This window comes from Boleophthalmus pectinirostris, unplaced genomic scaffold, assembly GCF_026225935.1.
Source record: "Boleophthalmus pectinirostris isolate CB_2022bp ecotype Guang Dong unplaced genomic scaffold, ASM2622593v1 HiC_scaffold_2, whole genome shotgun sequence".
NCBI lineage: Eukaryota > Metazoa > Chordata > Actinopteri > Gobiiformes > Gobiidae > Boleophthalmus > Boleophthalmus pectinirostris.
Genome location: NW_026571152.1, coordinates 9,712,277 through 9,733,394, shown reverse-complemented (window position 1 = coordinate 9,733,394; position 21,118 = coordinate 9,712,277). Strand labels below are relative to the sequence as shown.

General features: G+C 41.1%; 1 protein-coding gene across 1 annotated transcript in view; it reads right to left on the bottom strand.

Moving 5' to 3' along the window:
* Nucleotides 1–11,814, bottom strand: part of si:dkey-106n21.1 (solute carrier family 23 member 1) — a 101,055-nt gene extending 89,241 nt beyond the window's left edge. The window contains exon 1 of the mRNA XM_020919184.2: nt 11,617–11,814. Coding sequence (XP_020774843.2) covers nt 11,617–11,814 — 198 coding nt within the window. The remainder of the gene's footprint in view (nt 1–11,616) is intronic.
* Between the last annotated feature and the right edge of the window lie 9,304 nt (nt 11,815–21,118).

Genomic DNA, 21,118 nt, shown 5'->3' with positions numbered 1-21,118 from the left:
ATGGAGAAAGACGTTATTGCCCTTCTTCCTACAAGATTTGGGAAAAGCTTAATATACGAGTTAGCCCCATTAGTGGCGCATTACATACATCATGACCAATAGTAGCGATTGGTTAAATATAAAAGTACCCGCCTACTGTCGAGCAAACAAATCCTAATGCTGTGAGGTCAGACGGTTTCCACGAAGTGAAACTGGCTGATGAATGAGGCTAAGATAATTTTACTTGTCATGTGAACTTCTTGGAAGATTTGATTTTTGCAGTGTAGATAATAATTTGTGCAGGTATTGATACTAAAAAAGTCACATTCAGTGGACAGAAATGAACCTTTCCTGAATAGATTTAGAATCTTGAATTATGAATCTAGAAGTTCTTGAGCTGTATCAGAACAAGTATAAGAGCACATAGACTAGTATACATCCATGGACCACTATGGAAGCTCCATGTACACACATGTAAAGACACATGGGAATAGAAAAGAAAGTATGACCATTTAATACTGAAAATCACAGTCTGTTGTCTAAATATTGTTTAAAGAAAAATAAAAATTGTTTTATGAACTTGGTATCGGAATTGGTATTGAATATCAACTCTGTTCCTCAGTATCAATAAGTGTGACAACAACAATCATGTTCAGGTCATTTAATATTGTCACATGAAGCTTTTTGACACACTATATATATACACCGGATTATGTGTCTTTACTATGTTAAAAAAGTGAAAAACAGAACTAGTTCATTTTAAATGGTAAAAATAACAAATAATAACTTGCATGGTAACTTTACAGTTCTTGATTATTGGACAAAGCAGACTTATTTTGACCTCTAGAGCTGAATGTCCGGAAGACACATTTTGCTCAAATACATGGGAAAAAAAAATATTCCCTTCAGGTAACCTTCAGGACCTTTAAACTAAAGTCAAGTATATTGGTTCTATAAAGCATGATGTTTGAGTAACGATCAATATAATGTGATCTAATGAATGTAAAATGTAAAGTCTGAACAGTCCTGAGCTGTAAAACCACACATTTGACATGGAGACGGTCAATCAGGATTAACATGGACAAACTGCTCAAACAGCACAGGTCAGGCTTCTGTTTGTTCATCAAGTGACTGAGTGACCAGAACTAAATCAAAACTAAACAAGGACTAAACCAAGACTAAACAAGGACTAAACCAAGATTAAACAAGGACTAAGCCAGGAAAATGCTGAAAGAGAAAACATTAAAATAGTTTCATTTAAATAGACTTGGTCAGGGATTTAGTTTTGGACATACCAGCGTTGAAATGTGAGCGGTTATGGAGCATTTTTTTGTATAATTTTTATTGTTGTGTTTTTAGGGTGACCATCTTTACCATATGTCCAGGGCCAGAGACTACAGATAAAAAATAGCCTCTCTGGCTAATTCTAGCACATTTACAGAAATGATGATTCATGTACACTGTCCCTGTTAAATAGACCAAATAAATAAATGAAAAAATTGGAGGTACTATTACATACAAAAATGAAAAGTCCTTTATTAAGATATGGACCAGCCCATGTGTTTAAAAACCTGCGCGCACATACCAGGACTATACCAGGTCTAAATGAGGTCTAAAAGACGACTATAATGTGTAAGAGTTGTTAAAAACTAGGACTAATGCAAATGTTATGCAATGCAAAATTGAGAAAAATTTGGATAAAACAGATCTCCATGGAGACAAAGATGTGACAGACCCTCCACCAGAAAGGTTCCACATTGTACCATTAAAGGTCCTATGTTTACGCAAAATGGACTCTTGTGAGCTTTAAGCCATGTTATAATAGTGTTACCTCCTCAAAAACATACTTGGAGTTGTATTTGTTTGTTTGAGTAATCCTTTATTATTAGTCTGTCTATGTCTCCAAAGCTCAAAATGCTGTGTTCCACCTTGTGATGTCATGGAGCACCTGGCCATTTTAAAGTTGCTGTCTTACCGGAGCCAGAACATGTACAGTTTATTTGTTTTAAGGAGGAGATTGAGAAGGAGAAGGACGAGGTTTTTGACCGTGGCATTTTGTGGGGCAGTGGCAGCAACGTCTGTAGAAAGGAACGAAGTGTAATGTGATTGCATTGTCGTCCGCCAAGGTTGTGGCCTTCTTCCAGTTTCTGCTTAGCCTGATTCATCAACCAGTTTCACTTTGTGGAAACCGTCTGACCTTGTGGCATTAGGATTTGTTTACTCGACGGTAGGCGGGTACTTTTTTTTATTTAACCAATTGCTGCTATTTGGTCGTGACGTATGTAATGTGCCTCTAACGGGGCTAAATGGTATATTAAACTTTTCCCAAATCCTGTAGGAAGAAGGGCAATAATGTCTTTCCCCTTGATGAAATTCACCAAACATTTTTTTTGTGCTAGCTTTAAATCCTCGATCTTGAGAATTGTTGCCAACACAGAATGTTTGTCTTCGTCTACATCCATCTCAACCGTTTTGTTTACTGTTGTGCTGTACCACAAGAGGGACCCAGACAGGCGCTTGAGTTTGACGTCGTGGCTTGACAGCTCTTCACTGATTGGCTGGTGTGCCGTCTACAACTTCTGGGGTTCTTGCAAACCGTCTAGTGTATTTTGATTCCTGACCTAGTCGCTGGAGAGAAATGAAATTGATCAGAGGCACTAGGTGACGCCAGCCTGGCTAGTTTTCTCCTGCTTCAGTGCAGAATAGTGATGTTTGTCGCTGGTTGATGACGTGTAGGTGAGATGAATGCGACCTGGCTTCAGACTGGTTTTAGACTGAAGTCGCATGTCAAAAGATCGATTATGTATCGGATTTAGGAGCACATATCCAAATGGCCTGGGTCGCATTTGAAAAAAATCTGATCTGTGTCATTCAGACTATCATTAAAAGATCAGATACAGGCGGAAAATCTGGCAAAAAATTGGATTTGGGTCATTTCAGGCTGCAGTCTGAACATAGTCTAAATATGCAGGGATTCTGTGTGAATAAAATAATACACAACTCCAGATCTGTTTGTCATGAGGAGACATTATAACATAGATCAGAAACTAGGGTAATATGGGCCCTTTAAACTACAGGCAGCTTTAACACGTGAGCCCTGCCCACACTCCAGAGTGCTTTGTTTCCACTGACGGCTTTATTTCTCCGTACTGTCCTTTGCTTCGCTCGGCTGGAGAGGTGAAGTGTTCTGGAGAAGTTGAAACTAAAGCTCTCCTCCTGAGACATTCACAAACTCAGATTTACACTGTACTTTTAACTCTGTGTGAAAAAACTGTGTGAACATGTGTTGTACAAAGAGCCTATTCAAGTCCAGAGGAACCCTGACCAATGCATCCACCTGGACTGAAGCACCCTACAGCACCCTAAAGCACCCAGCACCGGACACCATAAAGACTGTAGACAGAAATGCTTAAATCAGAGGTGCCAGTGCTTAGTTACATTTACTTGAGTAACTTTTGAATAAAATCACATCTCTCAGAGGAGTTTTCTGACAAACATTTACACCGTACTTAAGTAACACTGTATTAGCAGCATTTAGTTCCGGACCCAGGACCAAGAGATTAGTTCTGGTTTAGAACTGGTTTAGTTATGGTTTTGTACCAGTTCTATTTTTGGCCTGGTTTAGTCCTGTTTTAGCCCTGGTTAAGTCCTGGTGAAGTTCTGGTTTAGCCCTGGTTTAGTCCTAGTCTGGCCCTGGTTTAATTCTAGTGAAGTCCTCGTTCAGTCTCTGATTTAGTCCTGGTCTGGCCCTGGTGCAGTCCTGATTTGGTCCTGGTTTAGCCATGGTTTAGTTCTGCATCAGTTCTGGTTCAGTCCTGGTCTGGCCCTAGTGTAGTCCTGCTTTAGCCCTGGTTTAGTCCTGGTCTGGCCCTGGTACAGTCCTGGTTTAGACCTGGTTTAATCCTGGTTTACTTCTGGTCCAGTCCTGGTCTGGCCCTGGTTCAGTCCTAGTTAAGTCCTGATTCAGTCTTGGTTCAGTACTAGTTCAGTCCTGGTTGAGTCCTGGCTCAGTCCTGATTGAGTCCTGGCTCAGTCCTGTGTGAAGATGGTTCATATTGTCGTCAGCAGAATCACGCGTCTCATTTGTGTCACGACTCTTCAAAGATCGTCAGAGAAATGAGCTGTGGTGAAAAGTGTGTCATTGCAAAGATACTACTGCATTCTGAACATACTGAACCAGACCAGGACTCAACCAGGACTCAACCAGACTAAAACTGGACCAGAACTAAACCAGTACTGGACCAGAGTTAGAATAAGATTTAGTCCTGGTCTAGTCCTAGTCTAGTCCTGGTCTAGTCCTGGTTTCAGGTTGAGATGTTGAATGGATGTGAGAGGAGCACATGTGGAGCGGCTGACGGAGGAGAATCGATGCGTTCCTTTTATAATTCAGTGTAAAACCTCATGACCCACAACAATACAGACCTCACACGAGACCAGACCAAGACCAAGGACCAAGACCAGGACCAAGACCGGGACCAAGACCGGGACCAAGACCTGGACCGAGACCAGGACCGAGACCTGGATCGAGACCTGGATCAAAACCTGGATCAAAACCTGGATCAAAACCTGGGTCAAGGTCTGGAAAAAGACCAGGAAACAGAGACCAGACCAGAGATCAGACCAGGCACCTGGTACCAGAGACCAGAGACTAGAGACCAGAGCAGAGATTGGGTACCAGAGACCAGACCAGGTACGAGAGACCAAAAACCCGAACAGAGACCAAAACAGAGACCAAACCAGAAACCATGTACCTGAGACCAGACCAGAGACCAGAGATCAGGGACCATGGATCAGAGACCAGACCAGGTGCCAGAGATCAGGGACCAAGGACCAGAGACCAGACCAGGTGCCAGAGATCAGGGACCAAGGACCAGAGACCAGACCAGGTGCCAGAGATCAGGGACCAGGTACCAGAGACCAGACCAGAGACCAGACTAGAGACCAGACTAGAGACCAGACTAGAGACCAGGCACCAAAGACCAGACCAGACACCAAACCAGAGACCAGGTACCAGAGACTAGAACAAAGACCAGGTATCAGAGACCAGACCAGAGACCAAGTACCAGAGACCGGGTACCAGAGACTAGACCAAAGACCAGGTACCAGAGACCAGACCAGAGACCATGTACCAGAGACCAGGTAGCAGAGACCAGACCAGGTACCAGAAACGAAACCAAAGACAAGACCAAGTATCAGAGACCAAAGAGCAGACCAGAAACCAAACCAGAGACCAGGTACCAGAGACCAGAGACCAGAGTTCAGGTACTAGAGTGGGACCAGAGACCTGAGCTCGATCCCAAGCTCTATATTGGACAAGGATGGAATAATATATAAATAAATATCAAATGATAATATTGCTATAAAAAAGGTCAACAACAATCATTTGTGGTCCATTCTGTCAACTCGTCCGCAAACAGTATCACGATTTCCCCCCAGTAAACCCCTCACATTAGACCTATTAATAGTAAAGTCATAATCCAAAACTAATTATTTCGAATCAGCTGAACTTTTCACTTACCCTTTCTCACAGTTACCCCCTCTCCTCCCTCTTCCCCCTCATAACCTCACTCCTCTACCCCCTTGGCCCTCTCTTTCTCTCCGTTCCTCCTCTCTTCTCTGTCTCTTCTCTTTCTCTCTTGTATCTCGTGAGTCAGTGTGGACATTCTTGTTTCTTCACAGCAGTAAACTGTAAAATCCCTGTGAAGCAGTGCAGGTTCAGTTGTGTCCATTTTACACTCGTATATTCTCATACTGTACTCTACTATTTACTATATACCAGAAAGACAATACATATTTTGGATGTAAAAATATTGTCCTGACCAGGATTTTTAAGTCATAATTGTTCAAGTTTAATGGTGCACTGTGTGTCTTTTTTGTTGGGGGTCTGTTACCTGTTGTTTCTATGGATGTGTGATATAGCCTGGAATAGTGATATAGCCACAGTATGACTTTAAACAGATCTACCTTACATTTATTCAATTACAGGTGGTTTTATAGCTCAAAATGCAGCTTTAAAGTTCATGACAGGATAGAGCAGGGGTGTCAAACTCAAATTCACAGAAGGCCAAAATTAAAAACTGGGACCAAACTAAATATTTATAAAAAAAAATTTCAACAACATCTGCATGTTTTCTCTTCTTTCGAGATATGTAATGTTAAACATTTTCTTAGTAAAATAAATGTTTAATCATAGTTTTGCTTAAACACTGAATCCAGAACAAGCATAATATAAAATAATAACAACATTTTAAATAAATAATGTCTCTATAGCCTATCTGTAGCTAGTGGGCCAACTCTAATACATGTTTGATATGATCTCGCAGGCCAAATATAGTTTTATTGTGGTCCAAATTTGGCCCCTGGGCCTGACTTTGACATCTCATTAGATCAGATTCAGTCTATTTTTTATTTTTATTTTATATATATATATATATATTAAAGGTTCTATATTGCACAAAATTGACTCTTGTGACCTTTAAGTCTGGTTATAAAGTTGTTACCTCCTCAAAAATAGACCCGGAGTTGTATTTTGTTTCATTCACAGATGTTTGAGTAATACTTCATTATTAGACTGTCTACACCTCCAAAGCTCAAAATGCTCTGTTCTATACTTTGAGATGTCATGAAGTGGTAGTTTTCAAATTAAAAGCTACCTTTTACTTTTAGTTCAGTAGAGCTTGGCAATCCCAGGGCTGAAATTATTCAATTGATTCTAGAAAGTGTGTGGATTTTAAAAACACAATGAAGCACTTCCTGTATTACCACATGACATCACAAGGTGGCACACAGTGCTTTCAGTTTGAGAGAAGCAACTCAGCCTAAATATGCAGGGTTTGTGACTTATTTTGGTGGGATACAGTATCTGTGGTTAATATTTGTCATAGTTTCACATACATTAAAAACAACACAACAACTGTACAAGAACTCACTCTTATGTAACAGATAATACTCCCTACAACTGTACAACAACTCACCTTATGTAACAAATAATACACCCTACTTGCTTTGTTACCTTTATCCCATTTAGAAAAAAAAAAAAAAAAAAGTTTTCGGGTAGTGGATGGAATACTTTGAGGATCTCCTCAATCCAACTATCACGTCTTCTGTGATAGTCCTGATAAGGTCTATACCAGGGACTGGAGAGGAGAATCTGGCCAATAGTCCAACCTCGGATCCAGGAGGAGCAGTGTGGTTTTTGTCCTGGCCGTGGAACACTGGACCGCTACACGTGTCTGATGTTGTCCTGTTGGCTTCATCAGACCAGGACCTGCAGCACTGGGGCAGTTTGCAGCCAAGTGTGAAGAGGCTGGGGTGAAGATCAGCTCTTCCAAATCTGAGGCTGTAGTTCTCGACCGGAAAAAGGTGTCTTGCCCTCTCCGGGTGGGTGGAGAATCCCTGCCTTAAGTGGAGGAGTTCAAGTATCTCGGGGTCTTGTTCATGAGTGAGGGGAGGATGGAGCGTGAGATTGACAGGTGGATCAGTGCAGCGTTGGCAGTGATGCGGTCACTGTATTGGACCATTGTGGTGAAGAGGGAGCCGAAAGGCAAAGCTCTCGATTTACCATGAGTCCTCCCCTCACCTATGGTCATGAGCTCTGTGTTATGACTGAAAGGACGAGATCGCGGATACAAGCGGTCAAAATGAGTTTCCTCCGCACACACACACACACACACACACACACACATATATATATATATATATATATATATATATATATATATATATATATATATATATATAATATATATATATATATATATATATATATATATATATATATATATATATATATATATATGTGTGTGTGTGTGTGTGTGTGTGTGTGTATAAAATTCAGCTTGGTAAACAAAATATTCTGAATCAGCACCCTCAAATTTGCCATTAGGATTTCTCTTCTGTGAAAATACTCCAAGTATTTAGTGAATTGAACAGTTGAATGTGTCATATCCACGCTCATGTCTGTCATCGTCCACCAGATGGCGCCATAGACCAAGTCAGTATAATGCATAGTGACTGCTCTGTACTGACTGTGGAGGAATTGTTGGGTTTCAGGTGACATCACAACATTCTATAGATCAATATGTTTTACTACTTGCAGGTCACTGACTTGGGACTTGAGTCAGACTTGAGGCCTGTGACTTGAGAAGACTTGATGCTTCTCCTAAAAAAATATATATGTTTTTAGAAAATACTATATACCATGACTTACAATTTTGTTTAAAATTTTTATAAATTGCTAAATTCTAAGCTGTATTTGGTATTTTGGTTTAAAGACTTGAAGTTCAAAGCAGACGACTTGGATTTGACTAAGACTTATGGGCCAGTAACTCAAGACTCGACTTGCTGATTTGTCTGTCTTTGTTTTGGGACTTGACTCAGACTTACTTGAGACTGAAAAATCTCGGCCCAAACTTGAGACGATCCAACCACAGCCGCTAATGTGTATCACGCGTCTGTCAAACGCAGGAGACATCTCCTCTCCAAAATGTTCGTAACATTCAGAACAAAATACAGTATATCACTTCTTTTAACACAGATGAGTAACAGTTTGCTGCTTCAGTTGATGATTTGGAGAAAATCCATGCTGTTTCTCCTTCTTTACATAAGCAGGCTATGCATGTTCTTGACTCTGTCTGATTGGTTAATCCACCTGTCAATCACTTCCTCTGAAATCAGGGACACAGGATAGGGCTCCAGATCCATTCATCTTTGTAAAGTTTGTTTCAAAGCGTGTGGTTTTGATTGGCCTTGTAAGTAGACAGGAGAAATGATGGCTTGAATAGAGGAGGATAAAGATGACTCAAACTTGTACAAATCAGCCAAAATATAACTTTGAGAGAATCAACGACAGAAGGCAAACAACTATAACAAGGCTAAAAGCTCTGAAAAGTTGATTTTGCTGAATATGCCTCGTTTAAATCACATTTTGAGTTAGATTTTGTGTGCCACAGTATTCTAAAGTAGTTGTTGTTTACTGCTATTAACCAATCAATAAAACTCTGCTCCCTGTTTCCGATCTACTTTCTGATTGGTCGCCTGTGTGTGTTCTTCGTTCTGACCCAGATCCCGGTCACATCGATGACTTTGGCGCCCGTCGATCAAAGTCTGAACTCATGTTTGTTTCATTAAAGTCGTAAGTATTCACAAATGTACGTTTAATAGCGTAGTTCTGTAGTATTTCTTTGTTTTCCCATTCAATAGATATAATAATTGTTCATCGCTATGGCAAGATTCCGCATTTTTCACTTTTCTCAAACCTGTAGATGGTTCACAGCAAAAAAAGTGTATCTGCAGTGGGCGGAGACAGGGGGTAGGTGAAAACAGAGATTGGTAAAGGTTGATTTTCCGTAATATCTTTCCTCTCCATCACTCTATCCACTGCAGATGGGACGTGTTATTTTTGTTATGGTGCAGTCTCCCCATGTGACGTCAGCCTCAACCCTCCTCCTCTTCTCCTCCTCCTCTCTTTCTCCTTCTCTCTCTCTCTCTCTATCTATCTGTCTGTCTCTCTTTTTCTCTGCTGCTTCTCCTTATCTCTCTCTTTCTGTCTGTCTTATCTCTCTCCTCTTTCTGACACTTTCTCCCTGTTTATTTTTCCTTCTCTCTCTCTCTCTCTGTCTCTCCCTCTCTCCTCTTTCTGCCTCTCCTCGTCTCTCCTTCCTCTGTCTTTCCCTCTCTCTCCTTTTCCTTCTGCTACCCCCCATTCTGTCTCCCTTCCTCTCGCTCTCTCTCTCTCTCCTCCTCTCTCCTTCATCTTCCTCTGTCTCTCTTCTTCTCTCTGTTCTCTGTCTCTCTCCCTCGCTCCTTTTACCTTTCACTGTCTCGCTCTCGCTGTCTCTCACTGTCTCTCTCTGCCCCCTCCCTCGCCCTCTTTTTCTTTCCTCTTCCTCTTGTCTCCATCTCTTTCTCTCTCTATCTCTGTATTGCTCTCTTCCTCTCTCTGCCTCCTCTCTCTTTCTCTCTCTTCCCCTCTCCTTCTCCTTTCTGTCTCCCTCCCTCTCTCTCCTTTTCCTTCCGTTGCCCCCCTTTCTCTCTCTTCCCCTCTCTCCTTCACCTTCCTCTGTCTCTCTCCCTCCCTCCTGTTCCTTTCGCTGTCTCTCTCCTCTCTCTGCCCCCTCTCTCTCCCTCTTTTTTGTTCCTCACCCTCTTTTCTCTCTCTCTCTCTCCCTCCCTCCCTCTCTATCTCTGTCTTGCGCTCTCTCTCGCTCTCTCTCTCTCTTCCTCTCTCCTTTCTCTGTCTCTCCCCTCTCTCCTTCATCTTCCTCTGTCTCACTTCATCTCTCTCTCTGTCTCTCTCCTCTTTCTGCCCCCTCTCTCTCTCCCTCTTTTTCTTTCCTCTTCCTCTTGTCTCTGTCTCTCTTTCCCTCCCTCTCTCTCTCTGCTCTCTGTCTCTCCTCCTCTCTCTTTTTCCTTCTGCTGTCTCCCCCTTTTTTCTGTCTCTCCCCTCTCTCCTTCATCTTCCTCTGTCTCTCTCCTTCTCCTTTCTCTGTCTCTCACCATCTCTCTCTTTTTGCTTCTGCTGCCCCCTTACTGTCTCTCTCCCTTTCTCTCCTCTCTCTCCTCCCTCCTTTTCCTTTCACTGACTCTATCCCTCTGTCTTGCTGTCTCTCTCCTCTCTCTTTTCTTTCCCTCTCTCTCTCTGTCCCTCTTCTTCTTCTCCTCTCTCCCTTTCCCTCTGTCTCTCTCCATCTCTGCTGCACCCATTCTCTTTCTCTCCTCCCTCTCTCCTCCTCCTTCTGTCTCTGCCCCTCTTTTTGTCTCCTCCCTTCTTTCCTCCTTTAAACCCCATCTGTCTTTTCTATATTTATCAGTCACTCCATCTCTCTCTTTGTCTCCTTACATTCCACATTCCTTTCTTTCTTTCAGTATCCTCTCCCTCCCTCCTCCTCCCTCCATCCCTCCGCCATGCATTCTTTTTTTCCCTTCTCCATTCCTCTTCTTGTCTCCTCTCTCCTCCTTTTCCTCTTTCCTTCTTTCCTCTCATTGTCTCCTTCCTCCATCCCTCTTTTCGTCTCACCCTCCCCCCTCTTTCCCTGTTCCTCTCCTCCTCCCTTTCTCTCTTCCTCCTCCTCCTCTCCTCTGCACCATTCACAGATTTTTTTTATTTTTTTTCTTTCTGAATGAGCCTCTTCTTGCACTTCCTACAGCACCAGATGAAAAAAAAAAAGGTGATAAAACATTTTATATCTGTGTTCATTTCATAAGTCAGTACATAAAAATGCACACATACATTTTTGATGCTGTGAGGATGTTAGTTTTTTTTTTTTTTTTTTTCATATTTAGAGGTGAAAATCTGCCTAGCAACAGCCACAAGAAGGAATCAAGAAACACCCAGTGATACAGACTGATACTGTAATGGCTAATTACATTAATTTGAGTTTAATTACATTGAATACAATTCTTTGTTATTTTTAATAGTTTTTAACACATGACCAAACCAAATTTACAGTTGAAAATACTGTGGGTTCTTCTGGGGGCGATAGTACCTTAGTTGTTAGAGTGTTTTTCCAGTGATTCGAAGGTTGGTGTTTTGAATTCCTCTCTCGACATAAACACTGCTGGTTAAGTGGGCAGATCCACTGACCCACAGGTTGGTGGTGTGATTCCACCTCCCACAGATGAATGCTGTCATTGTACATCCATTTTCTTCTGCTTATTCGGGCCCGGGTCACGGAGGTAACAGTCTGAGCAAGGACTTCCTTCATCCCGCACACGTCCTCCAGCTCCTCCGAGGGACCCCAAAGTGTTCCCAGGCCAGCCCAGAGACATAGTCTCTCCAGAGTGTCCTAGGTCTTCCCCGGGGGCCTGCCCAAACATGGGAGGTGTTTGGGACATGCCCAAAACACCTCCCGAGGGAGATGCCCAGGAGGCATCTGGAACACATGCCCAAGCCACCTCAACTGGCTCCTCTCGACGTGGAGGAGAAGTGGCTCTACTCCAAACTCTTCCTGTGTGACTGAGTTCCTGACCCAATCTCTAAAGGAGCACCCAGCCACCCTGTGGAGGAAACTCATTTCGAGCGCTTGTATCCATGATCTTGTTCTTTAGGTCATTATCCACAGCTCATGATCATAGGTGAGGGGAGGAACATAGACTGACGGTAAATTTGGTAAAAAAAAAAAAAAAAAAAAAAAAAAACTGCACTAAACTGTACTACAGTACTCTGCTCGTGAGTTCACTGTCACTGTCCGATATTGAACTTGTCAGGTAACCAAAATTCGACGTCAAATGTAAATATGTCATATAATTATTTAAATATAAATACTTCATATAAATATAATTTTTTTAATTGAAAAAATCAACTAAATACAAGATGCAGATATGTATTATTTGCCAAAAAGTAATTTCAAAAACAGGCCATGACAACTGTTACGACCCAGCTCGTTGGGGTGAGGGAAGTAACAAAATAAAACCAAGAGGTGAAATGGAATAAATTAAATAATGTTTAATTAACAGGAAAGGTAAACTAACAAAACTCTAAAAATACACAGAAAACAACCTAAACTAAGAAACAGAACAAGAGTTTTGTGCCACAAAAGGGGTCACACAGGCTTAAACAATAACGAGTGGTACAATTAAGGGACACACACAAACTAAAACACAAGTTCCCCAAATTAAACCACATAAGCCCACAAACAGAATCCAGTGACCAAATCAAAAAAGGCACAAAACAGAACTAAACTAAACACACAAACAAACACAAAATGGCAAACTGGCCACCAATGCCAGCAGCCCCGAACAGGTGCTGGTAATCTCCTTAAGTAGGGGGCGGTGGCTGCAGGTGAGGACCAGGACCAGGGCTCCGGAGAACTCAGCAAAATCACACAAAACATGTTAGAACTAAGGCCTGGGGGCGTAACAACAACTTTTGAGAATTGCCTCATAGGGCCAGTTCAAGAGATGGGGGCAGAGGGGCTGGGGGACCGGAGATGGGGCCTTAGTTTGATCATCCCTGGTCTAGAAGCTGAAAACTACCAATAGGAGGGTGGAAGGGCATCTGACATAGAGGATATGGAAGGATGGGAGGGCATCTGACACACAGGTGAGGATAAGAATAGAGGGATAAAGGAGGAAACGCTGGTCTGACGTTAAGAATGAGCTGAAGAGAATGATGGAGGTTAAGAGTCCATTCACAAGAAACAAGAGCGAGGAGGAACTGAGGAGGATTATGTAACAAGAGCACAGACTGAGAGAGAGGAGGGAGAGGAAGAGAAGGGAGGAGGGAAGAGAGAAAAAAGGAGAGGGAGAGAGCAAAGCGGGGATGAGGGAGGAAACAAAATAGGAGGGTGAGAGACAGAGAGAGGAGGGAGAGAGGAAGAAAAGAGGGAGAAGAGGAGGGGAGTGAGAGAAAGTGAGAGAGAAAAGAGAGAGGAGAGGTGACAAGAGAGAAGGATGAGAAGAAGCAATATTTATCTGACCACAGTACATTTGCAATGAATAGTCACTCATGAGAATGTTTTTCAGGTTTTTTTTAAGATTTACATGTGTAATGCCATACTGTGGAACATTCCAGACAATACATCACCATGTAGACAAACAGGCGGCAGACTTTTTGACAGAATTTCCATAGTGCATCTTTAAAGAAACATTCAGTTAAAGGTAATTTTATTGTAACTTGTCTTCTCTCAAGATCTGACCTCTCCTCGTCTCCATGGAGATCGATAAGTTTACCTCCATACTGCGGAACATTCTGGGCGAAGTAAGAGCATCTCCATGGAGACAAACAGGCGGCGGACGCTCCACTATCAGAAGGGAGGGCATCTGACACACAGGGATACAGGAGGATGATGCACTGATGTTATGTAATAAACAAATGATTCTCCCTCACTGAACTGAGATCTGAGCAAAAAATATCAGAGGAGGACTAAACCAGGACTAACTCAGAACTAAACCAGGACTAAACCAGGACTAAACCAGAACTAAACCAGAACTAAACCAGGACTAAACCAGGACTAGAACTAAACCAGGAACTAAACCAGGACTAAACCAGGACTAAAACCAGAACTAAACCAGGAACCAACTCAGGACTAAACCAGGACTAAACCAGGACTAAACCAGAACTAAACCAGACTAAACCAACTAAACCAGGGACTAAACCAGGACTAAACCAGGACTAAACCAGGACTAAACCAGGACTAAACCAGAACTAAACCAGGACTAAACCAGGACTAAACCAGAACTAAACCAGGACTAAACCAGGACTAAACCAGAACTAAACCAGAACTAAACCAGGACTAAACCAGGAACTAAACCAGGAACTAAACCAGGACTAAACCAGGACTAAACCAGAACTAAACCAGGACTAAACCAGAACTAAAACCAGGACTAAACCAGGACTAAACCAAAACTAAACCAGGACTAAACCAGGACTCTAAACCATGTCTAAACCAGAACTAAACCAGGACTAAACCAGAAAAAAATCAGGACTAAACCAGGACTAAACCAGAACTAAACCAGGACTTAAACCAGGACCTAAACCAGAACTACACCAGGACTAACACAGGCTAAACCAGAAATAAATCAGGACAAAACCAGGACTAAATGAGAACTAAACCAGGACTGAACCAGGATTAACCAGAACTAAACCAAAACTAAACCAGGACTGAACCAGGACTAAACCAGATCTACACTCAGGACTAAACCTGGACCAAACCAGAACTAAACCAGGACTAAACTAGAACTAAAGCAGGACTAAACCAGGACTAACTCAGAACTAAACCAGGACTAAACCAGGACTAACTCAGAACTAAACCAGGACTAAATCAGTGTATAAAGCGTTTTATTGTCCAGTGATCAGGAAGTGCACATTTGAACACTAGCTGTTGACAATTTACTGTCATAACAAAACCGTAGTCTCTGTGAAAGTTGTGAGAAGTTCTTCTAAACTCATCATGGTGAATAATTAGGACACTCTGAATGCATAAGGTCAGTGAGGAAGAACTTTAGACCACTGCAATCTGTTTCAAATGAACTAAAAATCAGGTAGAAAACTTTTAAGATCAAATTGTACCCTCCATTTAATATTTTCCAGGAACAGTTTCATAACCACAGCCAATACCAACAACGATTTGACTTTGTCCCCTGAGGAAAGCCATAGGCTGAAACGCGTCGGGACTTTTTAATTTGTCCATTAAGACATGCCGTAAACTAATAAAGGCATTTTATTTTGAACCAGTGAGTGCCTTGGGTTTTTTTTTTTTTTTTTTTTTTTTGCATCTTTGTAACGATTTGACTTTCTTTAAAATCACATTTCTCTTAAACTCTTAATCTATTTTTTTTCTCAAAAGATTTGAGCTAAAGCAACGGCCTTCTCCTCACAAATATGCTGTGAGATTAGAATTCTTGCTTAAAATCGTGTGTGTTTGCGATGATGTAACAGACTTAAGAGAAAAGAGAAAATCTGCAGTGGATTTGTGAATGTAACTTTAACCCAGATTTAAAGGCGCATTGTGTAACTTTTCTGCCGGAAGGTCTGTCAAATTCACTCTTTCTCCACAGAGATGGTATTGCTTTGTCTGTCATACATTTACATGAACTGGAAGAAGTAGTAGTAGTAGTAGTAGTAGTAGTAGTATTAGTAGTAGTAGTAGTATCATTAGTAGTAGTAGTAGTAGTAGTAGTAGCATTAGTAGTTGTAGTAGTAGTAGTAGTAGTAGTAGTAGTAGTAGTAGTAGTAGTAGTAGTAGTAGTAGTAGCAGTAGTAGTAGTAGTAGTAGTAGTAGTAGTAGCATTAGTAGTAGTAGTAATAGAATTAGCAGTAGTACTCCTAATAGTAGCAGTAGTAGAATTAGTAGTAATACTAATAGTTGTAGTAGTAAAATTAGTAGTAGTAGTAGTATTAGTAGTAGTAGTAGTAGTAGTATAGTAGTAGTAGTAGTAGTAGTAGTAGTAGTAGTAGTAGTAGTAGTAGTAGTAGTAGTAGTAGTAGTAGTAGTAGTAGTAGTAGTAGTAGTAGTAGTAGTAGTAGTAGTAGTAGTAGTAGTAGTAGTAGTAGTAGTAGTAGTAGCATTAGTAGTAGTAGTAGAATTAGCAGTAGTACTCCTAATATTTGCAGTAGTAGAATTAGTAGTAATACTAATAGTTGTAGTAGTAAAATTATTATAGTAGTAGTAGTAGGAGTAGTAGTAGTAGTAGTAGTAGAAGAATTAAAAGTGGTAACAGTAGAAGTAGTAGTAGTAGTAGTAGTGATGATAGAATTAGTAGTAGTAGTAGTGGTAGTAGTTGTTGGATTAAAAGTAGTAATAGTGATTGTAATGATACTAGTAGCAAAAATACTAAGATGTAGTAGTAGTAGTAGTAGTAGTAGTAGTAGTAGTAGTAGTAGTAGTAGTAAAGTCTCCTTTCAAGTACCTGTTGTGTGTGTGGGTCATAAAGCAGGAGCTTTTTGACCCTGCAGGCCTGCGTGCTCCGTGGGGCAGTATTTATTTGCCCTGCCCCTCCTCCCCTCCTCTGGGTCACAGTGACAGGTCAGTGTGGAGGGTGCTATCCACGTCGTAAACATTCCAGGAAAACACAATTGCATTTGACCCCGCGTGGACAGGAAGTTCAGGGGTCAAAGGTCACGGTGATTACAGCCTTTCCTCCTGAACTCTGACCCCAGTGAATCACAGAGTACACAGAGACATGAGGGGAAATGGTGCAATAACTAAACAGGCTACAACATGATTATGGACATGTGTTGAAAGAGTGAACGTGGAACCACTTACAGTTGAGGGGCATTTTATTAAAGCCACAGTGTGTAACATTTGAGCTGAATAGACAAATATATAAACATTGTGATAAAAGAAATAATATACTGTAGTGTAGTCAAAATAGTGTTGGTGATTTTATTTACAGTGCACAAAATAGTGAAAATTAAATATATTTACAGTCTGTAGCAGCCCTTAAATGGACCTGGAGCCTGGTGTGTGCGGTACACACAACTCTTCATCTTAACACACACTGCCTCTGTGAAGATGGGAGACCTCTTTTATAGTATGAGGCTCCTTTCCCAAATTAATGAACAATGAAAATTGGCTTTTTCTCTACTAATAGAAACAAATACATTCCCCCTTTAATACTGAAAAATCATAAACATTATCATAATCATAATCAAAAATACCCTAATAATAATCTAAGCACAGATAGGAAAAAATATATTTATACATTCATTAAGTCACATGGTGTTACTCGTGATGTCACACATGTGCGTCCTACGTGTGACTCAACATCATGCAGAAGAAGGTGACGCTTGAGCATGGATCTATAATCAAAACTGGATAAGGCATTGCCTATCAGTCCCGGTTCCAGACCGACTAGTGGCCACTCCAGGTACTGCAGCTCTCGGGAGCTTTGGCGCAGAAAGAATTCTCCCATAGAGGCACAAAGCATTTTTGGGGAATTCAAACTGTAGGGATTTTTTGCTGTTTTCACAACATACACTTTTTGAAATGTTTAAATCCTCAAAGCACCTAAAAGTGATCTTTGTAACAGTGAGCCTAGCCTCGCTTTGAGCCCGTGCTCTTGCCACTCTAGCAGCTCTCACTTTGATTGGTCCAAACGCTCCACATATGTTACAGGTGTCACATGGGTGGGAGGAGCTCGCCCCTATTGAGGAAGTAAATGTGAAAGAGAAAATTAGTTTGGGCCCATGTGCCAATGAGCACAGGCCACTGAGAACAATACGACGCCATCTTGGGTTCACCTTCAGATTTTATTATAGTTCTATGAGTGACACTCACTGAGGGGATGCACACTGAAAAACATAGTGCTACCTCCAGAAATGTACATAACCAACTGTACCTTTAAGGGTAACTTAAAAAGTGTTTTATTGTTAGGGGCTGTAACCCATTTTTTTTATAGATATGTTATTATTTTATACATTAAAAACTCATATTGTGGATCATTATGTTATAATTTACAAATTTTCAATTGCAATATTCATCTAAAACCACTTGATAAAAGAAACAAGTGCACTGACTTCTGTATTAGAAAACTGTGGTGCCCAGTGAGAGCTGATGTCGCCCTTAAAACCGTCACAACAAACATTTGACAACTCCGATGGACAGCTGCAGATTATGGTAGAAACCAAAATGCCTGCTCAACCCTGCCGGATCCTGCGTGTATCACAGATTAAGAAAATAAAACTGGAGAACGAAGTAAGTACAGGGCAGTGGGCGTGTACCAGTGGTGGTGAAAACGAGGGTAGATCTGCAACATGGTGTCTTGAAAATAAGTAACTAAAGATTGCTCAAACCTGCACAAATCACTCTAAATACAACTTCCAGAAGGTAAATGAAAAGAAGAAACAATGACGACATGGTTAAAGGCTCTGAAAATTAGTTTAGTCCAAGATTTCTAGTATAAGCAGCTCTTGAGGTCAAAATAAATCCAATATGTACTGTCTAAGTCTAATTATAAAGCATTTTATCATCCACAAACCAGGAAGTAGCACTGTTAGCATGCTAGTTGTTGTTAGTAAGTTATGGAAAGTGAATAATTACGATGCTCTGAATGCATAAAGTAAGTGAGGAGTAACTATGGACCACTGCAAACCGTTTCAAATGAACTACTTCTGTTTTTCCTGTTTCTAAGACAATAAAAATCCGATACAGCGCCGTTAAAACTCCTGGTGATGCTGTTCTATTACTGTCTCTTTCCTGAGTTCAGACCCGGAGCACTTTTCCACGCATCGATCCAAACAGGAAACAGGAAGTGCGTCCGTGGTAACGTCTGGTCAGGTGACTGAACCAGGTCAAACGTGGCTCTCGTGCTGATTTAGGTCACACACACACAGAGAACAGATCAATGATATGGATCACAGTGTTCTCAGGAAGAACAGGGGACTGGTACAACTGTGGGTTAGAGTGATGTACGCTTTGCCTGAAATGTTGCGCAGTATGGGATTAAAAGTGCACTACCTGATTTTCACTACTACTTCATTTCTTACTTCATAACTTTTATACTCAGAGCATCTTAATAATTCACCATGACCAGTTTAGAAGCGCTTTTCTCCGCTCTCGTGATGGTAATTCTAACAGCAACTAGCATGCTAATGTGTACTTCCAGATTATTGGACAATAAAACTGTTTAGAATTTGATGCAAACAGTACACAGTGACTTATTTTGACCTCAAGTGCTGCTTACAAAGGGACTAATCCACTTTCAAATAAGTGGAATATATACAGGGTGTCCCAAAATATTTGATATCATTTCGGAGGCTAATAATTTTGGCAATTCTTGTTGAAATAACCTGAAATTTTTACATAATGAAACAGATCAAGATTTTCTATTTAATGTTTTATTTTTGTTCTGTTTTCAGGTTGAGCTGTTCACTCCCCAAAAGAAGTCATTTTGTGTCTTGGAATTAGAGCCCTGTTTTGCATCGTGACACATTTTGAAAGCTCAATGCGGGCGCGGGAGGGAGCAGGACTACACAATGCGGGAGCAGGTGGGAAGACAAACTGCAGTCCCTCAAACTAAATGAGTGTAAAGTAAATGATGAATGTAAGCATATCATGCATCATTTTTGCTGGTTATTTTATTTGGCATTAATAGAAACATTTTAAGCAGCAGACCGTCCCCCCTCCCGTACGCCGCGTGGAGAGTCCCTCCTCCCGTACGCCGCGTGGAGAGTCCCTCCTCCCGTACGCCGCGTGGAGAGTCCCTCCTCCCGTACGCCGCGTGCGTTGTGCCACTAAACCAGAACTAAACCAGCTCTAAAAACAAGTCCAAAATCAGGACCAAAACAGGACTAAAACAGAATTTAGCCAGGATTTAACCATGCCGCCGGACCTCCCACCACGCCTCCTCCCATATACAGCCCAATTCCGTTTCACTTCTCCGTGTTTGATAGAGCTTAAGAAAGCAAAGGTTCTCATCCTGCGGGACTTGCAGGCGGGAGCGGGGCTGAAAATTACAATTCCTTGCAGGAGTGAGAGAGAGCGGGACTGAAAGTTCTGTCCTGTGCAAACCTCTACTTGGAATCTGCTCGCACACAGTCACCCAAGACTGTGCAGCGCCTTCAGTGCAAAATTTGGGAAAAAATTATCAACTGGCAAACAAATTTGGACTTGGTACCAAACATTTAAAGAAGAAAGCTCCTTGTGCAGAGCTAAAGGATCTGGTAGACCAACATCAACATCCTCATTGAGCTTGCCTTAACAGTTTTCAGTAATTGCTTTTAAAATTATGTCAATTTTTTGGGGGACATCCTGTATATAAAAATATGCTGAAAAAATATCTTACATAACCTGTAGACCTTCTCCAAGTCTAGTATACTTAATGCCATAACCTGGAACATTCCAGACTATTTTTTTCATGTATGAAGTAATATCTGTTTCCTCTAATACAAATTGATTAAATAATAAAAGAAGTTCTTAGAATGAAAATGAGATATGTGTGCTGTCTGTAACTAATAATACGTTTTCACAGCAAAGCAGGAAGTGTGTCGTAACCATGCTAATTGGTAGTTTTCAGGTTGTAGAATGTGCTGATGTCATACTTCCAGATGGGGCGCAAGAGACAGTTTTTTCTATTAATTATATTGTATTAATTACATTGTACAAAACATGGGAAAGGTGAATTTCCAAATATAAAACCTGATCATTTCTATTACTTACTAGACCCAAGACCATGCTGGATTCCATGAACATCAACATTTATTTTACTTGCCTCCCATCTGTATTAAATAACACCAGCTGATAGAATGTTGTGACGTCATCCAAGATTTGTAAAAAGTGCTTATAAACTCATCATGGTGAAGGTAAGTGAGGAAGAACTTTGGACCACTGCAAACCACTTCTGTTTTTCATGTTTTTAAGACGTCAATATCTGATACAGAATCTACAAGTCAATGTAATGTCCCAGTAAACAAGGAAAAGTGTGTATCCAGGTCACAGAAGAAACGGTGAAGTAATGCAGCTGTAGTGTAATGTACTATAAACTGTATACACCTGATTTGACTTTGACTTTAGTTAGTACTCCTTTTTTGGTCTGTGTTTTTGGTCCCAGTCTTGGTTTGGTCCCAGACAGTCCTAGTCTTGGCTCAGGTCTGGACTCTTATGTAAGTCTGGGTCCTCTTTGGTTTCAGAGCGGATCGTATTACAGAGAAAGCTACAGGAAGTACAAGTGAGACGGAGATACAGAGTGAACTCAAAAC